The following is a 19,358-nucleotide window of genomic DNA, read 5'->3' as shown; positions in this document are numbered from 1 at the left end:
AAACGTTACACTGACCGGCGGAGACGGCTCTGATCGGGCCGGTTTATTTACAGGAAGGAAACGAACAGCTTTACAGTAATAAAGAAAGGCAGACTCCAACTCTAACGTTTCGGGCAAAACTCCCCCAATAATTAAATTAAAACACCTGAAAAAAACCCGAGGTTCAGCCCTCCCTCTGCCACCACCGGCTCCTTCATGACATCACGTGCATTACTGTGACAGGCAGAGAGACGAGAGAATTCAGGCTGATCTCCCCACTTTGTAACTCTCCCATATCAGGATCAAGCTACAATATTTTGTAATATTGTAATAATTATAATTATAATAATTTACAATATTTTCGCGGAGGGAAACCGTCCTCCGCTCGCGTCGGACGGTTCACGCCCATATATTTCTGATAATGTACCTCTTCGGGCATTATCCCTTACGTATTTAGTAGTGTAAAATGTACTTACTGTACTGAGTTGTCAAGATTAAGAGGCTGACTATAAAGAATTATAGTAATTTACATTTTGAAAAGTGATGAGAGAAATAAACAGATAATTTTGGAAAAAAAAGCTCTCTTCATGCACATAAAGGCTGATTTATGGTTCTGCGTTACACCAACGCAGAGCCTACGGCGTAGGGGTGCGCGCCACGTACCCTACGCCGTAGGTTTAACCCAGAACCATAATTCAGGTTTAACTTAAACCGAAACCGAACCGAAACCGTGGCCTAAAAACCGAAACCGAACTGTGGGCTACCTGAACCGTTGCACCCCTAATATATATATATATATATATATATATATATATATATATATATATATATTTATATATAGTGTGTGTGTATGTGTATATTTGTTTTAGTTGACGGTAATGTTTTAGACGGTAATTGAAGGTGAGTCTTTATAAAGACGGATGGATCTATTTCCTTAACACGTCTAGTCTCTTCCAGACTGGTGGTAGTCTAGTGGATACAGAGGCGGGCTTGGGTCTGGAGGACCCCGGTTCCCCGGAATGGCAACCTATGCCTATTAACCATAATTGGAGAAGCAGCTCCGCTCCGGTGGGTGACCGGCGTCCCGGTGGTGGTTCAGCTGTGATGGACTGATGCTGAGGAAGAAAGTGGGGGCTGCTGGTTCTGATGCTGGTTCTGAAGTGGAGGAATATCACTTTATGTGGTTTTATTATAAGCTTTTGATAACATCTGACAGAACCACAACTAACGTATAATAAATAATACGTTATCCTATTTTCACATCCAGTTTTAATCATGTCCACCGTTGCCACTAACGTGCTCATCTCACCTGACCTCGGTATGCTCCGCCCCTCAAACACAGATGAGCCAATGGCTGTGGAGCATCAGCTCCTCAGGGACCAGAACTCAGACACCTGTAGTTGTCGGTGTCTGTAGTTCTGGTACCAGTGATTCCAGTACCGGAGATTCTGGACCAGGCCGTTTATTTGATGCTGTTTCCTGAATCCAAATAGAACAGTTAAACTGCCAATTTAACGTCCGGATGATCAACAAGGACGTCTACATTTGTTCTCACATGAATGATTTTAACTGCTGATGTTACCTAAACTCATTTAATCACAATTGTCGTGTAGAAACACAGTTTGTCTCTGACAAGTTAGTTAGTTGTATTACTTAAAAAAACAAACAAAACGTAAATGACTTAATTTCTCAGGAAAGTGAATGTGAAAGCGTCACTAGACGTCTGATGGATAGACCTGAAGAAAGACTGACACATGGGAGCAGTGGACCTGTCAACGCCTGGACAAACCTGCAGTTTTGCTTTTGCTTTAGCTGAACTTATTATTGTTCGTAATCATTGTGTGAAATTACTTTCTCACAATGATTCAGCGTTTTATTATCAGAGGAAATTAGAATTTGGTACCTCCTTAGGGATCTCTTATCAGTCTTTGGAAGAAAGTAGTCTGGAGGTTTCAGGCACCGTGAGACTCACGTAGCAGAACAGAGGGTGGGGGGGGGGGGGGGTGTCGTCATCATCATGACGAAGACCCAGGAACCTCGATGAGACGGGCCCTACGGATGTTCTGCTGCCAGGGGAGGAATGTTGGGGAATAAGGTGCCAGGAGAAAGGGGTATGGAGAAGGCGGCGCGTGGTATGTACCAACGGGTTGGGGAAGTGGCTGGAACAGGCCGGACTGAGGCCACGTTTACACGTAGCCGGGTATTTACAAAAACGGATATTTTCCCCTCTACGTTTTCAAAAAAATCCTCGTTTACACGGACCCGCATGAAAACGCTGTTAACGTCATGCCAGCCAATCAGAATCCTGGAAAAACATCAACAAATGACACGTGTGTAACTTCCAGTTAAGGGCTGATTTATGGTTCCGCGTTACATTAACGCAGAGCCTACGGCGTAAGGTACGCGGCGACGCGCACGTACCTTGCGCGTCGCCGCGTACCCTACGCCGTCGATTTAACGCGGAACCATAATTCAGGCTTCATGCTGCTGGCTGACGCGCTCACAGGCTTGAATGAGCAGGAGGCTGGACGGGGGGGGGGGGTTACTTTTAAGTGTGACTTTAGAATATTAAACAGGTAAAATACAAGAAAATATTGATGGTGGCCAAACTAATTGTAAACACAGGTCGCACACATGACGCTGGTGAGTTTCTGGTGCATAATGTGACGTTCTGAAGCTTAAATCTCCGTTTTCCTCCGTTTAGACGCAAACGGGAAAACGGAGTTTTTGAAAATCTCCACTTTGGCCGGAGTTTTCAGAAATGATCGTTTTTGGTGACTTTGACCTCCGTTTCCGTGTAAACGGACGGCCAAAACGCATGAAAACGCCTCCGTTTTTGTAAATACCCGGCTACGTGTAAACGGGGCCTGAAGGACCCCAGACACAACAGGCAATCAATCAATCAATCAATCAAACTTTATTTATAAAGCACTTTTCATATGGTATATATACAGGACTGTCTCAGAAAATTAGAATATTGTGATTTTCTGTAATGCAATTACAAAAACAAAAATGTCATACATTCTGGATTCATTACAAATCAACTGAAATATTGCAGTTTAAGAAAACTCAAATATCCTATCTAAAAAAATTAGAATATTCTGGGAATCTTAATCTTAAACTGTAAGCCATAATCAGCAATATTAAAATAATAAAAGACTTTGCAATATTTCAGTTGATTTGTAATTAATCCAGAATGTATGACTTTTTTTTTTTTTTTTTAATTGCATTACAGAAAATAAAGAGCTTTATCACAATATTCTAATTTTCGGAGACAGTCCTGTACAGTATGTAGCACAAAGTGCTTTACATGTTTGAAAATTGTATTTAAAAAAAGTAAAAACAGGGCCCAAACCCCCTCACCCCTCCCGCGAAACACAACAGACACATCATAATAATTAAAATGTAGAGTTAAACAAAAAAGAAAAGAAATAAGGACGAGCACAGAGGGACCAGGGAGGAAACGCCACCTTACCGATCCATCTGCCAAACCCCCAACCGCTGCACCGGGGCTCCCACTGAGGAGACGCTGGAAATAAGGAACTAAAAACTAAATCTACCATCAAATAAGAACATGATTTAATATGAAATGTAAAATAATATTAATCATTAGAATAAAATAAATAAATAATAATAATAATTACCCACCCCCAGACACAACAAGACCAGGATTGCAGCAGACCCTTCTATACTTTTTTTTTTTTTTTAAATTCTGTTGTGTATATATTTTAATCTTTACGCAACTGCCTTTTTCCTGTTTTTGCACTATTTTCTATTTTATTTGTTGTTGCACCTGACTTCACAACAAATCTCTCCTGCTGTAAAGTGTTTCCTGTACCCGGCAGTGAATCTGGTTCTGACAACAGTTTTAATCAGAGATTAAGAACGTGTCAGTTGGTGTAGAGTTGTTCTTGTCAGCCTGTTTCAATTCTAGTTTTAGTCTAGTCTTTGGGTCAAGCTATCATTTTAGTTTTTATTAGTTTTAGTCACGTTCATTCTCCTTTTAGTCTTGTCAAGTTTCAGTCTGAGCATTTTAGTCTTATTTTAGTCAGAATTGTCCAGGACCATTTTAGTCTAGTTTTAGTCAAAGATTGTATTTAGCCAAACCCATTTTACAATTCAAACAAGGTTATCTTATTATTATATTATTGTTACCTTATAGACTCAAGAATACATTCATTCCAGATACAGAAGACTCTAATTTGAGTTTACAACATATTTATTTTTCCGCATCTCTCCCCGTCTTTTTCTTTTTCAACGACACATTGGGTTTTCTTTTCCATGTCTATGTAGGAAAGTGTATCCAAAGATGGTTCTTCTTCTTCTTCTCCAGCCCCAGAGCAGATCCCTGCGTTTCTCTATGTTTTTAATAACGTTAACTAGAGCTCTGCGTTAACGGCATCAGCCTCTAACTCTGCAGCTGCATCTTCTGGATCTGATTCCTGCTGCAGCGACTGGGATTGAGGACTAACGTCACCCAGTAGAACTAAACCAGAGAAACTACTGAAAACATAGAGATTAAGGATCTTTGGTAGAACATTTCGTCTCCTTTTGGTCAACGAAAATAAAGACACATTTTAGCAGAGTTTTTATTTTGTAATCTACATTTTAGTCTCGTTGTTATTCCTGTACGATATTGCATTATGTATTTAATTATCGTTATCGTCACATGACCAGCATCTTCGTTGCGTCTTGTCTTGTTTTCCTCAGGTGATAAGGGTTTGTCTGTGTGGATTAAAGCGTCATTTCAGCCCTGCTGGCGGCTAACGGAGCTAACGGAGCTAACGAGGCTAACGGAGCTAACGTGCATCTGTGTGTCTCCACAGGAAGCAGGCGGCGCTGTGGCTGCAGGGCGACGGCCAGCACGCCCAGAAGACCCAGATGGAGGAGAAGGCGGTGCCTCACCTCATCACCAACATGAAGGGACTGTCCTTAAACTCCGCCCACAACATGTCCAAGTCCCCGAGCTCCGACCATCTGCAAGAGGTTAAACATGCACACAACGTCTCACATTTGAACTAGCTGGACTTCAGTAGCACCAGTCTCATAACTCAACTATTTCAGTTTCATCATCTTTCTTTCTTTTTATGGACAAATATTTAGTTTTTACTTCCGTGTTTTATCACACCTGTGTTTTTCAGAGTTGAGTCTCTGACCAGCTTCATGACGGGTCTCTTTCTCCCCCCAGGGCGAGTTAACGGACAGCGGGCCGGGCCTGACGCAGGGGGACAAGCTGAGAGCCCTGAAGATCAGACGCTCCGCACGGCCGCCCCCCACCCCCGCCGGAGCCCTGAGGTACCAGAACCAGCACACACGCCCGGGGCGGTCCGGGTCGGGAGGCGTTACCCGCTAGCCTGACATCACCTGTGTAGAACGACGTATCTCCCAACATCAGCAGATTTATGTAGTTTTCCGAACCAGAATGAGCGTTTTTTAGCCGGGTTCTGGTTCTTGCAAAGACCCGGTTTGTTCAGTTGTTCTAACAATGGACCATCATCCTCTGTGGTTCTGGACAAACGCCGGTTTGTGGCGTCCTCGTGTCCCGTTACTCATCTTGCAGATATACAGTATATTCGGTTTTTACTAATTTAGGAGAAATTATTAACAAAAAAGTTGTCATTATGGCATCATCATTAAAAGATTTTCTTACACTTAAAGAGAAAAGTTTATTAAATCGTTATGAGGATAAATAAATCTGTTTACCAGTTGTTAGACACGTGCTTGCTTGACAACGCCTCAGTCAGTGTTGCCAGATTGGGCGGGTTTCAGCCCAATTGGGCCTCATTTGACTTTTCGGCTGAAACATATAGGACTGGGTGGGTTGATAAAATCTGGGCTCCTTTTCCTGGTTTTTACAAAATATTTAGGAGAAATTATTAACAAAAATTTGTATTATTTATTATATTATTTTTACGTTAATCTACTCAATTTAATTTAACCTTTTTTTGTCTTCATTTGCTTATGACTTCAAATTTATCCCGCCTTTAATGATTGACGGTTTTAACATAGAGAATTTTTGACTCAGGCTGGTTTCTTCATTATTTCGGAGGGTTTTACATCGCGTTTGGGCTGGAAACTTTCAGATCTGGCAACCTCCACCTCAGCGCTGGATTTCTTAGTGACTCGTCTTTTTAGTCTTAAATTCTGTTTGAAAATGGTATTAAAAAGTCTTAACTTTAACTTGGTCAATCCTGTAGACGCCCTGGGACAGGTGTAGGTGTAGATGGGCGTTGTCAGTTCTCAGAGTTGCCGAGTCTCGCCGCCTCGCCACACGACGGGTTCCGTCCACGTCTCGTACGTCTAACATGACTTGTGTCTCCGCAGGACGTCGTTGGGCGTCGTCCAGGGAATCCCGTCCCCCCTCAAGTCCTCCAAGTTCCCAGCATCCTCTGCGTCCGCCGCGGCCAAGAGGATCGGACGCCACTCCTCGCCGGCGTCGCACATCCGGAGGTCAGACTGCTTCAGTGTGTGTCGCACTTTGGGTGTCGGTTTCAGGGTGTTCATGTGTGTGTGTGTGTGTGTGTGTGTGTGTGTGTGTCTATGTGTGTGTGTATGCCCCCCCCCCCACCCCCGCGCTGACCTCAGCTCAGCTCTCGGCTCTCGGCTGGCCTGCTCTCTCAGCGACCTGTACGCCGGCGACCTGCAGGATGACGGGAGGACTCCGTACTCCCCCCTCCCTCCCTCTGTTAGCCCCGCCCCCTCCCCCGTGGCCCCGCCCCCCTCCTGCTGCTATGGTAACGGGCCTCGCAGTGTGCAGCATGAGGTGAACAACAACAGCGGTGTGTACGGTGGGAAAGGCTTTGCTCGGGCGGCGCTGCAGGACCACGGCGCCCACGGCGGCGGTCGCCACGGCAACCGTGGCGATCGCGGGCCCTCAGGACGCTACCTGAGCCGCTCCATACCTGTAAGTTCCTGCCGCAGCAGCTCAGCCCGCCCCCTCCTCCTGACCGGCTCCCCTGTCGTCATTAACACACCGGACACCGCAGACATCTGCTCCGCCGTCTAATCAGAACGTACAAATCTGGTTACATTTACTCATCAGCAGTTTTTTTTAAATCATTTCATCAACAAAGTCTTCAAAAACACGATGTCTGAAGTTCCTGGTGTGTTTCTGACCGCCGCCGCCTTTCTCGCTGTCTCACTCTTTTCATCTCTGATGTTCATGAGTCCTTCTGTGGTCTGAAGGTCACATGACGAGGCGCCACCGCTGCGCAAACCTCAAACGCACCGCAGTGGCGACGGCAAGGAGAACGGAGACACGTTTCTGCCGTTTTATGCTCTTTCAAAGTCGCCATGCTCTGCTGGTCCCTCTCTGCTTGGTCCCTCTGTCGGTGGATTTCTGAGGCGTTTCTCAGCCGGTTGATCATCTCAGCGTTACTAACCTGAGCTGCTGCTGATATCTTATGGCGCTTTTCCACTAGTACCTACTCAGCGTGCCTCTACTCGCCACGCCCCCGTCTTGCGCTTCTCCACTACGGGCAGAGGTGGGTGGAGCCGTGCAGAGTAGATACTTTTTCTGTAACTATTCTGCTGAGGTTCTAAGTGTGGTGAGTCGGCCCTGTATCTGACGTCATCACACTACGCGCCACCGATTGGTCGGGGGGCCGTCAGACGTTTGAATCAGGAAGTGGGAATCAGCGCGAGAGCGACTCGCAGCAATTTTATTCAACAGGCAATGTCAGCGCAAACTAGGCTTGGGCGGTATCCAAATTTTGATACCGTCAAACTTCCTCCACATTTTGCTGTTATTTCAGCGCCAGCTCGCTCCTTTGTGGTGCCGACTTGACCTGCCGCTGCAGCGGGTCGTTTTTGCAGCAGGGTTCCCAGAGACATCTTTTTTCGTGGGGGTTGGGGTTGTGTCTCTGTCTCGGATTCTGATTCCACTGCTGCTGGTGTTGCCCCTCTAAGCTCACAATCTCAGCCTGGAATTCAGCCTTGATTTCAGCCAGTGCGTTATCATCAGTCTCATATCCTCCGCGGTAACGAGGGTCGAGGAAAGTGCACTTTCGCATTAAGTAGCGCACTGAATCAGATTCATACTTGGCCTCCAGCTTTTTTAGAATTGCAGTTTTTTATTGACTTTATTAGTTTGAAGTCGTTTTCTTTTTTGACACCAAGTCACTCGGTGCACAACCTGCCATCTTTCTCCCCCTCTCTCTCCCAGTGGGTCTCTCTCCGTTCCGCGCTGTCAGGTGACGACATCACGTTCATAAACTTTATGGAAAGTCTCAAAATGTAGGCTAAAACATATTCAACCACTTCTCATCTGGGTGTTTTAAAAACAGACGAGGACGAGGCGAGTGGAGGCGCGCTGAGTAGGTACTAGTGGAAAAGTGCCATTAGACCCTGGTTCACCAACAGAGCATCCGTTCATTCATACGGTAACGGATACAGAAGAGCAGCTGCTTGGGTCGCAGCTGCACAGAGCAGTCACTGGAGTTGAACTAGAGTTGAATTGGAGACACTTTTACAGAATTGTTAGTGTCTCCTGAGGCGAGACGGAGCCGCCAGGCAGGAGAAGATGTTTGGTGAGTCGGAGGAAGACGAGAAGATGAAAACTGCAGAAAGTTGATGACTAGAGAGAATCTGTCGTCACCTCAAACCCCCATCGCTGTCGTCTGAGGGTTTATTTATTTATTTATTAATGCATTTCTGTCCGTTTCCTGCACTAACAACACTTCTCCTTCTGAGATGTTATAGTTGTTTAAGTAGCTGGTTGGTTCTGGACGTGTTTCCTGAAGGATGCACAGCGTTTCCACGGAAACGATCGTTAACAAAATGTCCTGTTGTTTTGTCTTCCAGTCTCTTCAGTCTGAGTACGTCCAGTACTAAAGCCGCCGGTCTGACCTGATCCCCCCCCAACCCAACCCAACCCCCACCAGGACTACCGGCGGATGCTGAAAGGGAAACGGGAGTTTGACTCCGTCAGGACTGAATCTGTTGTTACTGAATGTAAATACAATGTAATCTCCACGCGTGTGGCCCAGCAGAGGTTTTATATTTCTTATTTGTGACAGAAGAGGAAATATTTTTGTTTTAATTATATTGAGAATCGTATTTTTTCTTTTGATAAACTGAAGCATCACTCGCTCCGTCGCCGTAGTTGCAGTATTCTCGTCGCATCTCGCAGATTATTTTCTCGTGGCGTCTCATCAGTGTTTTCGGCTCTTAACAAGCAGCAATAATGACCACAGAAGAAGAAGAAGAAGAAGGGACCCGTACGAGCAGAGTGTCAGCAGCTAAACTCAGGGGATGAACGTCGGCACCCGCTCCGCCTTAACAAGCTTTCAGGGTTAGTTTTCCTTAAATCAAGGTCTTAGATAGCCTGGATAGAAACCAGACCGGATACGAAGACGAAGTCCAGCTGCCGAGGCTGCTGGGAGACGATCCAGGCCCCGCCTCCTGCTGCGGTTTGACTCCGCCTCCTCCTGCGGTTTGACTCCGCCCACTTCCGTCTCCACAGACCCGCCAGCAGGAAGATGGCGGCGGCCGCGGCGTCGTCCGTCTTTGTATCCAGACTTTTGTTGCACAACGAGTGAAACCAAGTTGTTTGATCAATAATCCAATAAACCAGCAATAATGTTGACCAGTGTTTGGAGGCGTCTTCATGACTTCTGGGGGTTTTATCCAGCAAATAAGCTTCCTGGGCCAGTTTTTCAAAGGTAATCTGATCGGATTTTGGTTATCGGATTGTATCAAAGTTTGAAAATGGGTTGTTCAAAAGGGAAAGAAGGATTCTGAAATCGGATTAGATCATGTAATCCAATCCTGGTTTTAATCTGGATCAAACCTTCAGTTTGTGTTGTTCAAAACTTTCCAGTAGGATTTGGATAACTTTGATCCAAAAAAACAGGATTATCCTGATCCCAACAGGGGGCAGGATTTCAAGGTGGATTTCAGGAGGAAAATGTCGAAAAACTTTAAAATTGGTCAAATAATACAACATTTGTTACAACATTTGTATCATTTAGTGTAAATATTTGTATTTATATTTTGCACTTGACTTGTTTAACCGTTACAGTGATAAAGTAGAAATAGGCTACCAATTAAGCCTTTCAGTATAGTAAAGTAAAAATAAAATAAAAATTATCTTGTCATCATGAAATAATCCCCCAAACAGATTTCAATAACAAACAAAAATAATATATTAAATTTTTCTGTAATTCATCACTGTATATTAATATCAAAGAAACAAACATCAGAGATGAACCTGTCAAAAATAATTTCTAACTATTGCATCCCTTACATGTCCAGTCAGTCCCTCATTCTGACAGAACAGAGGTTGGTCTGGTTCTTCAACAGACTCAGGTGCATCACAAACGTCATCACAGAGAGGGACATTGCTCCTGGTAGCGATGTTGTGCAAGACAATACACTTAAAGTGACCCCATGTTGGCTCTTCTACCTGTTCTTTACATAGCTGCTAGGCCACATTGTGATGTTGTCCCATTTAGAGCACTGGTAATCCGGATTTGGTAATCTTGAAAACTGTGTATCTGGATCAAGGTGATCCAATCCAATGTTGCTTTGAAAAACCGGCATGACTCTCTCCTTCTTGGCGGTGATTTTAACTGCTGGTTAGATCCTGTGCTGGACCGTTCCTCCCCCAAACCCGACTCAGGGAGTAAGTCCGCCTCATTCATTCAGTCTTTCCTTCTCAATTATGGCATCTCCGATGTATGGCGCTTCCTCCATCCAAATGAAAAGGAGTATTCATTCTTCTCACATGTCCACCATACTTTTACGAGGATCGATTATTTTCTTATCGATGATCAGTTGCTACCACACGCTCGGTCCTGCACCTATCAGGGTATAGTGATATCAGATCACGCCCCTGTCATATTATCCCTGGCGCTACCTAATCTTCCTCAAATTAAAAGGCATTGGCGTTTTAATTCGTCCTTACTTTCGGATGCTAAATTTACCAAATTCATAAAGGAACATATAACCTTCTTTTTTCAGACTAATGCCACCCCCGATATATCCCTTTTAGTAGTTTGGGATGCATTTAAAGCATACCTTAGGGGGCAAATAATTTCCTTTACTGCAAATATGAGGAAGAAGGCCATGCAAGAACGCTTAGATCTAGCCAAGCAAATCAAGGACATAGATCAGAAATACTCCCTTGTCAAAGACCCAGATCTTTATAATAAACGTGTGGAGCTCCAAACCAAATTCAACTTGGCTTCGACATACCAAATTGAACGTCAACTGTTGCGAAGTAAGAGCTTGTTTTACATCCATGGTGATAAATCAGGGAAGTTGTTGGCTAGTCAACTGAGGGGACTTAAATCAAAGGGGCACATAACAAAAGTTAAAATGGAAGATGGGACTATCACTTCGAATCATGTAAAGATCAATAATGCATTCAGGGACTATTATTCCAAACTTTACACCTCTGGATTTTCTAACACTAATTCGATGAATGATTTTTTAAATGACCCCAGTATCCCTACACTTTCCACTGATAACAAAATGAAATTAGAAGAACCAATAACAAAGGAGGAGGTTGCTGCAGCTATCCTTTGCTTGCAATCCGGTAAATCCCCTGGGCCAGACGGGTTTCCAGCAGAATTTTTCAAGGCGTTTTCCCCTCTTCTTTCATCTCCCCTAAGTGCAGCTCTATCTGACTCATTCAAACAAGGCAAACTCCCGACTTCATTCTATGAGGCGTGTATCACACTCATTGCCAAAAAGGACAAGGACCCGACTGAGTGCTCATCATATAGGCCAATATCTTTACTAAATGTTGACACCAAAATCTTGTCCAAAGTCTTGGCCCGTAGATTGGAAAGCATACTACCATCAGTCATATCAGAAGATCAAACTGGTTTTGTCAAAAATCGACAGTCATACTTTAACATACGTCGTCTGTTTGACATTCTGTACTCTCCCTCCGGGGGGGCTCCTGAATGTGTCCTCTCTCTGGATGCAGAAAAGGCGTTCGACCGGGTAGAGTGGGCGTATTTATTTGCGACGTTAAATAGATTTGGCTTTGGTCCTAGTTTTATCACCTGGATAAAACTTTTATATTCATGCCCTGTCGCCTCAGTCCTGACCAACTCTCAGCTGTCGCAGCCCTTTACCCTCAGTCGCGGAACCCGACAAGGGTGCCCTCTAAGCCCGCTTTTATTCGACCTGGCAATTGAGCCATTAGCGATAGCGATACGGAACTGTGAGAGGATCTCTGGTATATGGCGATATGGTGTTGAACATAGGGTGTCTCTGTACGCGGACGACCTTTTGTGTTACATTTCACGTCCAGATAGCTCAATACCTGTCCTGCTGGATTTACTGAACAATTTTAGCCAGTTCTCAGGCTACAAACTAAACCTGAATAAGTCAGAACTTTTCGTTGTCAGTGAGGGGTCGACGGCGGTGGGGTACACCAACTTTCCTTTTAAGATTGTGAAACACAAATTCACTTACCTGGGCATTGCCATAACGAAAAAACATATGCACCTTTTCAAGGAGAACTTTATTAGTTTGTTAAATCACACAAAACAATGTCTCACACAATGGTCTCCTCTCTCAACCACCCTGGCTGGTCGAATTAATTCGATAAAAATGACTATTTTACCTAAGTTTTTATACACGTTCCAATCCGTGCCAACATTCATTCCTAAATCATTTTTTGACTCACTAGACTCGGCTATATCATCATACATTTGGAAGGGAAAACGGCCTCGACTAAATAAGACTCATCTCCAAAAATCTAAGAAGGATGGAGGCATGGCGTTGCCTAACTTCCGTTTCTATTACTGGGCGGCCAATATCCGTTGCATTACCTTCTGGTCACACTTTCACAGTAGACCTGACCGACCCATATGGGTGTCGATGGAGGTAGGATCTGCCCAAAACATCTCCATTCCTGCACTTCTTGGTTCCTCATTCCCTTTCACTTCAACTATATCTACAGATAACCCTGTGGTACGGCACACACTGAGAGTGTGGACTCAGTTCAGGAGACATTTTGGCTTTCTTGCTTTCTGCCTCTCAGGCGCTATTGTAGCCAATCATCTTTTTCAACCTTCCCTACTAGACCCAAAATTTCAAGAATGGCAAAGTCTAGGTATCTGTCGCTTTAAAGATCTCTTTATTGATAAAATGTTTCTATCATTTGAACAACTTTCTAAAAAATGTAATCTCCCAAACTCACATTTTTTCAGATATTTACAGGTAAGGGACTTTCTTCGATGCCAAATATCAAATTTTCCTGTGGGACCAGATTTGAATATCGTTGACTCATTTCTCTGTTTACAACCATCACATAAAGGGTTAATATCGATTATTTACAGTAAATTGCTTTCTGTAAGGCAAGCCCCCTTAATAAAGATTAAAACGGCGTGGGAACAGGATCTGAATTTGTCTATACCGGAAGACACATGGGCGACAGTCTTTAAGTTAATAAATGGCACATCTCTTTGTTCTCGTCACTCTTTGCTACAATTTAAAGTGGTTCACAGAGCTCACATATCCAAGACTAAATTATCCAGTTTTTACCCAGATGTAGATCCATGTTGTGACAAATGTAAGAGAGAGGAGGCTTCTCTTATCCACATGTTCTGGACATGTCCCAGTCTGGAGAAGTTCTGGAGGGAAGTCTTCCAGACTTTATCCCTCATTGTCGGTTTGGACATAGAACCCAACCCTTTAGTTGCTCTCTTTGGTACCATGGGAGGCGATGCTGATGCACGTCTGAGCCTGGCTAAACGTCGAACTCTGTCATTTGCTTCCCTGCTTGCCAGACGGGCAATTCTGTTGAGGTGGAAGGATGCTGCTCCGCCCACCCACGCTCAGTGGGTGATGGATATTATGTCCTGCTTAAATCTGGAAAAAATATACTATTCCATCCATAACTTGAAAGACAAATTTCATAAGGTGTGGGGGCCTTTCTTAGAACACTTTACCAATTTTTAGACCAATGGCACCATCCCTACTTAAATCCCCTTAGTATTAACATTATTATTGTTTCCTTCTTTAAATACATTATTTAGGGTATGTTTGGAGATAAGTTTGCTTCCCTTCATATGTATTTTCTGCTGCTCACTTCATTATTCGCCTTGAACTGAAACCTGACTTCCAGCTACTGTTTTTGTTTTTTATTGCTCCAGGAATGATGGACCATCTACTGTTACACAGCATTTACCTTTGTGCAACCTGACTTGTCGTTGTTTGTGGGGGGGTGGTGGGAGGGTTGTATGTGGGGGGGTGATGGGAGGGCTAAAATGGGGGCTTGGATGCCTGAGCATTTCACAGTTCTGCCGTGTCTTTGTATGTGCATCTATTTTTGTGGGAAAATTCAATAAAAATATGTTTGAGAGAAAAAAAAAAAAAAAAAAAAAAAAAAAAAAAACCGGCATGAAACTAAGACGGATTACCTGATCCTGGATAGAATAAAATGGGATTTCCAAATCCGGATCACTTTGATCCAGATTACATTTTTTGAACAACTAACCCTAACCCTAACCCTGAGGTGCTATTTTAGTTTCTGGTGCTCCTGTTGTGGTACATGTTTGGGAGAAAATATCCAAAAGGTTTGTCCACCAAAGGAATCATGTTTAAAGGGGACCTATAATGAAAAACAGGTTTTCTCTTGCTTTAACATATATAAAGTGGTCTCCCCTCAGCCTGACAACTCAGAGAAGGAGGAAAGCAACCAAATTCTGCAGTGTCTGTACAGCCGCCCGGATGAGCCGTCCAGTGTGATGTGGATCTACGAGCCAATAAGATTCTGCTCCCGTCGTTACGTAACGACGGGAGAGATTTACATCGGTTGGCTCCGATGCGTGAAACCACGCCCACAACTAACTCCGCCGGCTGGAGCTTCCTCCATTTTTTCATAGCGGTGTATCACGTCATTCAGGCAGCCAATCAGCACAGAGCCTCATTATCATAGCCCCGCCCACTCAGAATCCTGCATAAATAATGAGGTTAGAGAATGGGAAGATAAAGACATGGATCAGAGGCTGAATTTATAATTTATTTAGCAAAAACAATCAAAAGCTTGTTTTTAAGACATTCAAGGCCTGTTTACAGTTTTTCACAATTGTTTAAAACACATTTCCTGATAGACTACCTCTCTTTCTCAAAACTCTAAACACAAATTACAAAACTCACACACAAAATGCAAAATCCTTCACTTCTCTTGCAAAAGCACACTCTACCCTCAAAACAGTGTTAACTCTTCACTAAATGGTATTTCCGTCTCAAATGCCAAACACATACATCATTTGAGTAGACATTTCTAAGCACCCACTGAACGCTGATGTGCAGAATGGAAAACACTATAGTATATTATTATTATTATTATTATGAATGGAAAACACTATATGAATGCCTCAGTAGAATCATGCATTTGTATGTTCACACCTTCAGCTGTTGGATATATATTTCACCATATAGTATTCTTATGTATAGGCTACTCAAATAGAAAACAACACACAATTCTTTAACAACAAATACAGTAATATTTTACAGTAATTGGACTCAAAATGTGCAGTCCACTGGACATCCCAGCAGCTGCTCACCTCTCTCAATATTGCCACCATCCATTGTTCTCCAAACAAACCAGGAGCTCATCTGTGACCCTTTTATGGCAAATTGCTGATTGCATATTGCACAACAGCCTTTGGAGTTTAGAAATGTGATTGACTGTGTGTTCTGAGTGAACAGCAAGAGAGGGAATTCAGGAAGAGTGTGCAGGATATTGGGAATTGTGTGTAGTGTTGTGAGAAATGTGTGGTATGGAATGGGAATTAGAGTCTAGAGCAGTAAATGTGCTTGGAGTTCAGCAGGATTGGTTTAGCCACCTGAAAAATGAGTTTCAGGTTGTGCACATTGTGTCTGATGTTCCAATAAATGTGTTTAAACAATTGTGAAAAACTGTAAAATAGGTATTAGATGTTATAATAGGTCTCCTTTAAAGCCACCTGGTGTAGTAATACCACTTCTGACCACATGGGGGTGTACAGATCTGCACCAACGAGGGGGACGGCTCGTCACGCAGGACCGGTCTGTCCCACCAGAGTGTTTGTTTATCGGCGGACGACAAACTGATCCTTCATGGTGGATGTGTTGCTTAGCAACCATGAAATACCACAGTTCAGGACCAGAGGGTCCTGAGGCGGGTCAGTGGACCTTCCTGTGATTTCAGAACATCTGTATTTTACAAGCACGAGCTTTACGAAGCGTCTCAGCGTCTCGGCACCGGACACTCAGAGACTGATCTCTCTCTCTCTGCGTGGGACGAGTCGGTCGGTCGGCTGCAAGTCGTCAGGAAGAGGCTTGACAGCAGAAGGAGGAGGAGGAACCACTTCAGTGGAAACGGGAGTCTGGTGTGGGAGTGATGGAGAGTTTGAAGCCAGGTCTGGTGAGTTTGGCAGGAACAGCAGTTCACATACGTCATGTCTTAAACGTTCACGTCGGGCACAACGAACCAAATCTGCACCAAGTTCCTCAAGATGATCAATGACTGATGAGTTTCCATCTGAACCAGAATAAAATCCTGCTTCAGCCTTCGTTTTCACGGTTTTAGGTTTCGTTCTTTCACGAGTCAAAGTCGGTAACTCAGAGATGAGTCGACGCTCGGACAGGTCAGAACCCACCAGTACCCGTTAGTACCTGTTAGTACCAGTAGGTACCCATTTCAATACTGCATGTTGAAGTACAACCGCAGAACTCACTTTCCCATCATGCTTTTATCAACTTAAAGCTGAGGCTTATATATGCATTTTAATATATAGTGTGTGGTTTTTTTTTTTAATAATTAATATAAACATACAGGACTGTCTCAGAAAATTAGAATATTGTGATAAAATCCTTTATTTTCTGTAATACAAAAATGTCATACATTCTGGATTCATTACAAATCAACTGAAATATTTTTTGATATAGGATATTTGAGTTTCTTAAACTGTAAGCCATGATCATCAATATTAAAATAATAAAAGGCTTGCAATATTTCAGTTGATTTGTAATGAATCCAGAATGTATGACATTTTTGCATTACAGAAAATAAAGGACTTTATCACAATATTCTAATTTTCTGAGACAGTCCTGTATGTGGGGGGCAGGGGGCATCTGCTGCAAATCTGAAATGAGAGAAACGGAAACACAACGGGCACACAAGCCTTTGGAATCTGCAAGAGAGAAAACAAACAGACAGAAACGGTACCAGGCAGAGACACAAACAGCAACCAGTCCAGGTCCCTGAGACTGAATCAGGACTAGATTACTGCGATTATCTGTCCCCCAAAACTGTGTGGGGGGGCATGTAGGAGCAACCAAGATGAGCAAGGCCTTAACCCTAATTGCTCCATGGTGTGTGTCTCAGATGTAAGTCGCTTTGGATAAAAGCGTCTGCTAAATGACAGTGGTTGCAGCAGTAGTAGCTGTTTTTTAAAAGATCAACAGATTCAGCAACACAGGGGGAGGGGGTTCAACGGTTTGGGGGCCGCGGCCTGAGAAGACTCGCCCCCTCCCCAAGTGTTAAAGGAGTTTTAGGGACCAGGAGGAGGTTGTGGCTGGATGGGTTCGGGGTCAGGAGGTCAGGGATGTACCGAGGCCTGAACACGTGACGCTTTTATCCGTTACCAAGGTAACCATGAAGGATGGTGAATTAGACTCATTAAAACTGGTAAAAGCCGATCATTGAGCCGAGAAGACATAAAAACATGCATAATAAATCCCAGATCAGCCACTGAGAGCGTTTTTTTCACACCTTTATCCTTTTATTTAGATCCGTAATCAGGTTGGATGTTTAGTGGCTTCAAAAACGCTCCAATTTACAGCTTTACTCCTAATAAAACTACAGATGACGCTGTGAATCCAACGCTATAATAGAATAGAGAGTAGAATAAAGCCTCTATTGTCATCATACACAGTATAATGAGATTATATATGGGGGGGTTAGTGGTGAAAGGAACCCCCCCCCCCAAACTAAAGCTACGGCGTTTAACAACAATGACCTCAGCTGGACTGATGAAGCAGCTGGAGCTGAAACACGACAGCTGTCACTCACACGAGCCGGAGCATCCTCATCTGAGCGACCAGAGTCACCACTGCTGCTGGTTCAAGGTTCCAGTCCCTGATGAGTCACGTGATCTCGGGTTTAATGACAGACGATTAAAAAAGTCCGGAGCTCATCTGAGGACGGAACATTAAAGAACAATAAAATGAGGTGTTTCCCACTTTCTTCCTGGTCTGCAGCTCAGAGGAATTAATTACTCTGCAGCAGGAACGGTGGCGGGAAACCCCCGGGGGGTGGGCCCAACACGGGACTTAACATAAAAAGGGGAAATAAAAGTGGAAAGGAAAGATGAATGTGATTTTATAGCAAGTTAAAGCTCAGATGATGATGTCAGAAAATAAGAGAATAGGGTTTTAATTCACCCTTTTTTGTGAAAACACACAGTGTCTAAAAACTGTTGAATTGAATTTTTATTTTGAACATGTAACAGTAGAAAATACAAAACAAAACAATAATAATCAATAATAAATAAATGTAAAAAACAAAACAAAACAAAAATATAAATAAAAACATGCATCCACCATAATTAACATGCTCGAAAAGGAGTAGGAAGAAGTAAAAACGTATTAAATCCTACCCCCTAAACTATATTACATTATGATCAAAATTTATTTATTTAATTTCTATACAAAAAACAAAAGATATCTATATATACATATATAACACATACACACACACGTATACAGGACTGTCTCAGAAAATTTGAATATTGTGATAAAGTTCTTTATTTTCTGTAATGCAATTTAAAAAAAAAAAAAAAATGTCATACATTCTGGATTCATCACAAATCAACTGAAATATTGCAAGCCTTTTATTATTTTAATATTGCTGATTATGGTTCACAGTTTAAGATTAAGATTCCCAGAATATTCTAATTTTTTGAGATAGGATATTTGAGTTTTCTTAAACTGTAAACCATGATCAGCAATATTAAAATAATAAAAGGCTTGCAATATTTCAGTTGATTTGTAATGAATCCAGAATGTATGACATTATTACATTAGAGAAAATAAAGGACTTTATCACAATATTCAAATTTTCTGAGACAGTCCTGTATATATATATATATCACATACATACACATGCACTAAAAGCAGTTTACAAGAACCAGAAAGTTGAGCCCTGAAATGAATCACAAGTGAAAGAAAAACAAACTTCCCTCCTGATTAAAATCTCAGTCATTCATGAGTAGTTCTGGGGGGGGGGGGGGGGGGTGATGACAGGCTGCAGTAACGCCCACTTCCTGCAGGCGGCGCCTGGAGTCGGAGCAGCGGCTCATAAAGGGGGCGGCTGCCTCTCCGGGGGGGCGTCTGTTCACCGTGTCAGCTCATTCTGCTGCTGATTCTGC

The 19,358-nt window shown here is 43.2% G+C and overlaps 1 protein-coding gene across 2 annotated transcripts in view; it reads left to right on the top strand.

Moving 5' to 3' along the window:
- Positions 1–9,565, top strand: part of cdc14ab (cell division cycle 14Ab) — a 45,672-nt gene extending 36,107 nt beyond the window's left edge. The window contains exons 11-15 of one of the 2 annotated variants that reach the window (XM_061738876.1): positions 4,806–4,965; positions 5,168–5,274; positions 6,304–6,429; positions 6,565–6,883; positions 8,782–9,565. In XM_061738876.1, the coding sequence (XP_061594860.1) occupies positions 4,806–4,965; positions 5,168–5,274; positions 6,304–6,429; positions 6,565–6,883; positions 8,782–8,811 (742 nt within the window). In that variant the 3' untranslated portion in view covers positions 8,812–9,565. The remainder of the gene's footprint in view (positions 1–4,805; positions 4,966–5,167; positions 5,275–6,303; positions 6,430–6,564; positions 6,884–8,781) is intronic. The other variant, XM_061738877.1, reaches the window with a different exon arrangement.
- The last annotated feature ends 9,793 nt before the right edge of the window (positions 9,566–19,358 follow it).

The sequence above is a fragment of the Cololabis saira genome, chromosome 13 (genome assembly GCF_033807715.1).
Source record: "Cololabis saira isolate AMF1-May2022 chromosome 13, fColSai1.1, whole genome shotgun sequence".
NCBI lineage: Eukaryota > Metazoa > Chordata > Actinopteri > Beloniformes > Belonidae > Cololabis > Cololabis saira.
This window is presented reverse-complemented; position numbering and strand designations above follow the sequence as displayed.